The sequence below is a fragment of the Corylus avellana genome, chromosome ca7 (assembly GCF_901000735.1).
Source record: "Corylus avellana chromosome ca7, CavTom2PMs-1.0".
Taxonomy (NCBI): domain Eukaryota; kingdom Viridiplantae; phylum Streptophyta; class Magnoliopsida; order Fagales; family Betulaceae; genus Corylus; species Corylus avellana.
Genome location: NC_081547.1, coordinates 28,994,510 through 28,999,443, shown reverse-complemented (window position 1 = coordinate 28,999,443; position 4,934 = coordinate 28,994,510). Strand labels below are relative to the sequence as shown.

General features: G+C 38.3%; 2 protein-coding genes across 2 annotated transcripts in view; one reads left to right on the top strand and one right to left on the bottom strand.

Moving 5' to 3' along the window:
- Window positions 1–678, bottom strand: part of LOC132186662 (high mobility group B protein 3-like) — a 3,457-nt gene extending 2,779 nt beyond the window's left edge. The window contains exon 1 of the mRNA XM_059600655.1: window positions 570–678. The gene's annotated coding sequence lies outside the window, so the exon portion shown is untranslated. The remainder of the gene's footprint in view (window positions 1–569) is intronic.
- Window positions 679–2,479: 1,801 nt separating this feature from the next.
- On the top strand, window positions 2,480–4,732 carry LOC132188531 (chlorophyll a-b binding protein CP29.3, chloroplastic). Its single transcript, XM_059603015.1, has 2 exons — window positions 2,480–3,041; window positions 4,153–4,732. The coding sequence occupies exons 1-2, from the start codon at window positions 2,532–2,534 to the stop codon at window positions 4,471–4,473; spliced, it is 831 nt and encodes a 276-aa protein (XP_059458998.1). The 5' UTR covers window positions 2,480–2,531; the 3' UTR covers window positions 4,474–4,732.
- Window positions 4,733–4,934: the final 202 nt, after the last annotated feature.

Sequence of the window (4,934 nt, the reverse complement as noted above, 5' to 3'; positions counted from 1 at the left end):
TTTAGGCGGGAATCCATAAAAGGGGGAGGCCTTCTCACCCGGTACACTTATCCTTCCTCTACTTGCACACTCTCAATTCAGTTTCTCTCTCTCTCCTAGAGCTAGAGCCATCACTAACTTAGGCATCGGAGTTTCTGCAGTCCTCCGAAACCGACGGTTTCTGGTGACCTTTTCTCGTCAGTCCGGCCGTCTAGAAAATTGCTTAAAACATCTAAGAAGCTTTCCTGTGCAATCGATTCATAGCCACAAAACTACACTATTTTTTGACTTTTTCAAAACAGAACTGATCGTCTGAAGGACATGTCAGCAAGCCAATTCAATTTTTCTTTATTTTTTTTAAACCACAAAGAACTTAAATTTGTTTCTATAAACGCAATTATGTTGAGCATAATAGCTTAATAAATCACAAGTAAAATAACTGATGATATTAGAGTACCCACAAAGAGAAAACAGAGTTAAAGAAATATTTGATGAATCATATAACATAAACTAACAAATAATCTTGAGGATCATATGCCATAATCTACAATTAAAACTTAATAACTATTAAGCAGAAACTGAACGTGTACCTCTGCGATGGAAGAGAAGGAACGCTAACGAGAGCAAATTATCAATCCAAGACAAAGAAAGTAAAGCAGAGAGACAGCAAAAGATGCCAAGAAGATATTTGTGGGAGGTGTTAAAAGTGACACGTGGTACTGTTTAAGGGCATCTGAGGTTGACTCTAGTGTTTTTTTCTTTGTTGTTCTTGTTCCTTGGGCCATGATCGTGTTACCTGCTGATGATTTGACGGTCACCCATTTTCTTGGCAGTTATTGGAAGACGACACACCGTTTTTGATTTCCCCTCTTTTATGTAAAGTTATGGTCCCCAATCCATGGATATTACTTTCTCTAACCCATATTGGTTTCTTCTGTACCATCCCTTTCCACAAGGAAATATATATTATATGAAAGCAGATGTTATGAAAATAATCAATAATGATATGGACTTTGCATCCACTTTAAACTTATCCCTACAGAATAGAAAAAGACTGCCGTTTAGGAACCCCTTGCTGGCCCATTTTCCACTCATCTAAGAGAGCATGAAATAGTCCATAATAAGGCTCAATTAGGACTCTAAATGAATTGAGTTGTTCATAAAAAAACTCAAACTCGGCCATATAAATTCGACTCAAGTTTTATTCGTTTATTATATAAATTGAGCTTGAACATAAATTTAGATTTATTTATTAAAGAAGCCTAACTTATATAAACTCGTATAATTTAATGGTATTATTTGTTACTTTGTAGTGAGAACATTTAAAATATTACATTTACTTAAAAATACTAATAACAAGTATTAGGGGTGGAAATGAAGGATGTGAATTCGAATTAGTGACTTCTACTTTATGAGGCGTGATCTCCAACCAATTGAGTTACTCTTTAAAGATGGGTGAAACGATCAAAAGAAACATACCATAAAAGAGTAATTTAATTAATTTTAAACATTAGAGATTTTTTTTTTCTTTTTTGGGAAGTAAACCTAAAAGAAGTCATTTGACATAAAGAACCCCTCAAGTTTACTGTTTTTCTTCTCCCCCTACTCCCTCCTTTTTTTTTTCTTTTTTTTTTTCAGTTTTTTTTTTTTTTGGTTATTCTAACCAGTCCAGTTGTTTTGGCCATCCATTTGCTTATGTTGTGCTGTCTCCATCCGCCCTCCACTGTCATGTACCACTCTTCGCCTCCCTGGAATCAGTTGGACTTTAGATTTAGTTTTTCAAATCTAAATCTAGTCTTATCAACTGGTTTCGCTCAACCACGCACCAACCTACCGTATTCCTTGGCTTCTCAGCTCTCTATCGACGCAAAACGGCTCAATCTCGTCCACCACGCACCGGCCAGTGCACTTCACCTCCTTCACCCAAGTTGTTGTAGCTATTTAATGGCTCTTTTTTTATTGTGTTTTTTTTTTTTTTAATAAGGGTTTGACTTATCCTTAGATCTATTTTTATGAGCGATATTAGGGGTGAAAGTTTTTAACCTAGCCTTTGGGTCGAAGATGATTAGTTTCGATGTGAGAGTTTTACTCCCATGGTTGAGAAAATAAAAATTGTGAATATGAGCTACTTATGTATTAGATTGAGTATGCCAGAAGATATGTTCCTGAAATTTGAATATGGGTTAGCAAATGTTAAAGTCATAGATAAAACTTGATTATAAGATTTTTATATTTATCTCTATGATATTTTAATCTCATAGTTTTGGCTATGATTTATTAGAGTTTTTGCTTTATATGAATAAAAATGATAGATTTCTTCTTCTTTTTTTTAAAAAAAAATTACTGTTTTTCTCCAAAAGTATAAAGTAAAGCGGGCATCAACCACACACAGCCTCGCTCGTACAGGCCAGCAGATAAGGCAAAAGATAGATAAGCCTCAGCCACCCACACCCATCACTATCTTCCTTCCCTACAAACAATATATATATATATATATATATATATTCCTTAAATTTGTACCTACTACACTCGCACACTCGCACCCCACCAAAATGGCCACCACCACCACATCTGCCGCCGCGTCCTACTTCTTCGGGACCCGTATCCATAACCCCAAACCAAGCTCCGGAAGATTCCAAGCCCGGTTCGGGTTCGGCACTAAGAAGGCGCCACCAGCTCCGAAAAAAGCTTCGCCAAAATTTCCCGACTCGGGCCGCCTCGTGTGGTTGCCGGGCGCTGAGCCGCCGGAGTGGCTCGACGGGACCATGGTGGGGGACCGTGGGTTCGACCCGTTCGGGTTCGGGAAGCCGGCGGAGTACTTGCAGTTCGATCTCGACTCGCTGGACCAGAACCTGGCGAAGAACGAGGCTGGCGACGTGATCGGGATCAGGTTCGAGAGCCCGGAGGTGAATCCGACGCCGTTTCAGCCATACACGGAGGTGTTTGGACTGCAGAGGTTTAGGGAGTGCGAGCTGATTCATGGTCGGTGGGCGATGCTGGGCACACTTGGTGCAGTTGCTGTCGAAGCACTCACTGGTGTTGCATGGCAGGACGCTGGAAAGGTAAACGGCAATATTAATTATACGTTAAACAATATCTCATTCATTCTCATAATATATACGAAGATCTTTGCATAAAAGAACACTGACATGATTCTTACGTACGTATACGAAAGAAAAAAGATCCCCCACATGTTTTCTTTTTAGAAGGCCTAGGAGTTGGTTAATTTCTAACGAGGGTACTATATATGGTTGTAAGGGTAAAGATATAGAGCACGCCGGCCGTGATTTTTTTTTTATTATTTTAATTTTTTTGAAAAAAAAAAAAAAAAAAAAATTTAGCCTAGCGTGCTTCACTGTTGAAGCACGCCGGCGTGCTCTGAATCATGACTCATGGTGCAATCTATGGTGCTACTTAATTTTTAACTTGGCAAGGTTGATTTAGATTTTGGGCAAATAGATCCAATTGAGTATATATAGTAAGCAACTTAGAATGATTTGGGTTTTGTTGCTTAGGTCTTCTGGTTTAGATTTAGTTGTTTTTAATTATTTTTATTGCTGTGGCCGGATCGACAATGCTAATAGGAGTACTACAAATTTTATTATAAGTGTTTTTATAAATTAATTTAATAATACATGTAATACTTGTCGTCAACCACTAAAATATTGATATGATAGTCTATATGACATGTGAACTGTTTTATGGCAATTTAAGTGACGCTCAATTGTGAATGGTCGCAGCAAAAATATATAGGAGGAGATCGAAAAACAAATTACTTTGGCAAATATATATCCTATAGATGGATATATAATTCCATAATTTCCTCGAGTGTGGGCTGATTTTATGATGTTGAAAACTTTGTTTTTGTCACCAAATGAAATGGTCCCCTGGAATATGGGACCCGAAATACCTGGTAACAGCCTTTTGTTCATCGCGTCCCATTGCACATCCACCCAAAACTCATGGTTGTCGTTGATGATGACGACGACGCCGATGACGATGAGAAAACATAGTTTTAGCAATACTAATCTTCATGTCAATTCCACGAATTAACGTATTCTAAGGAAATTTTTTATGTTAATCATTTAAAAATATATAAAAATAAAGCAACTTTAAAACACGTACACCAAGGCAGCGGGTGTGATAAATGGTACCTCGGCCATATTTGATCAGGTAGAGTTGGTGGAAGGATCATCGTACCTCGGCCTTCCGCTTCCCTTCTCCCTGACAACATTGATATGGATTGAGGTGATAGTGATCGGCTACATTGAAATCCAAAGGAATGCAGAACTGGACCCAGAGAAAAGGCTGTACCCTGGTGGCAGCTTCTTCGATCCCCTCGGTTTGGCCGCCGACCCCGACGAGAAGGCCAGGCTTCAGCTGGCGGAAATCAAGCATGCTCGGCTAGCTATGGTGGCTTTCCTCATCTTTGCAATCCAAGCTGCTGTCACTGGAAAAGGCCCAATCAGTTTTTTGGCTACCTTTAACAAGTGACCCCCCACTTCAATTACAAACCATCCATGCTATATTATCTTTCTCAGCTCCCAAGTTTCTCTCTTGTATTTCTTTGTTTTTTTGGGATACCCATTTTGGAAATGTTACATAGTACATAGTATGTTCTTGTAACTTGTAAGATATGCCACATTCACCCTCTTTTGCCCTTTGATACTCCGGATTTAGATCGCTTATAACTCCGTATTTATAGAATTGTATGAAATTATGAGAGACCTATAATAAAAATTACTTGCTTGACTGCTTGAAGCCTTAAACAACTACTTAGGTTGTTTGAGCTCTGCTTGGATTGGACTAGAGACTCCTTACAGATTAGATGTAAGACACAAAAACCAAGCAAACTAGACAAAACCTTACAAATTACAACTATAAATGTAGCAAACCAGACTTAACCATAGTTATTGCTACAACTAAAGTTTAAACTAACAAAAAAAAAATAGTAA

Coding starts and splice junctions, on each gene's coding strand:
- LOC132188531 (XM_059603015.1), top strand. CDS start 2,532: ATGGCCACCACCACCACATCTGCCGCCGCGTCCTACTTCTTCGGGACC. Junction 3,042..4,152: donor CATGGCAGGACGCTGGAAAG/GTAAACGGCAAT, acceptor ATATTTGATCAG/GTAGAGTTGGTGGAAGGATC.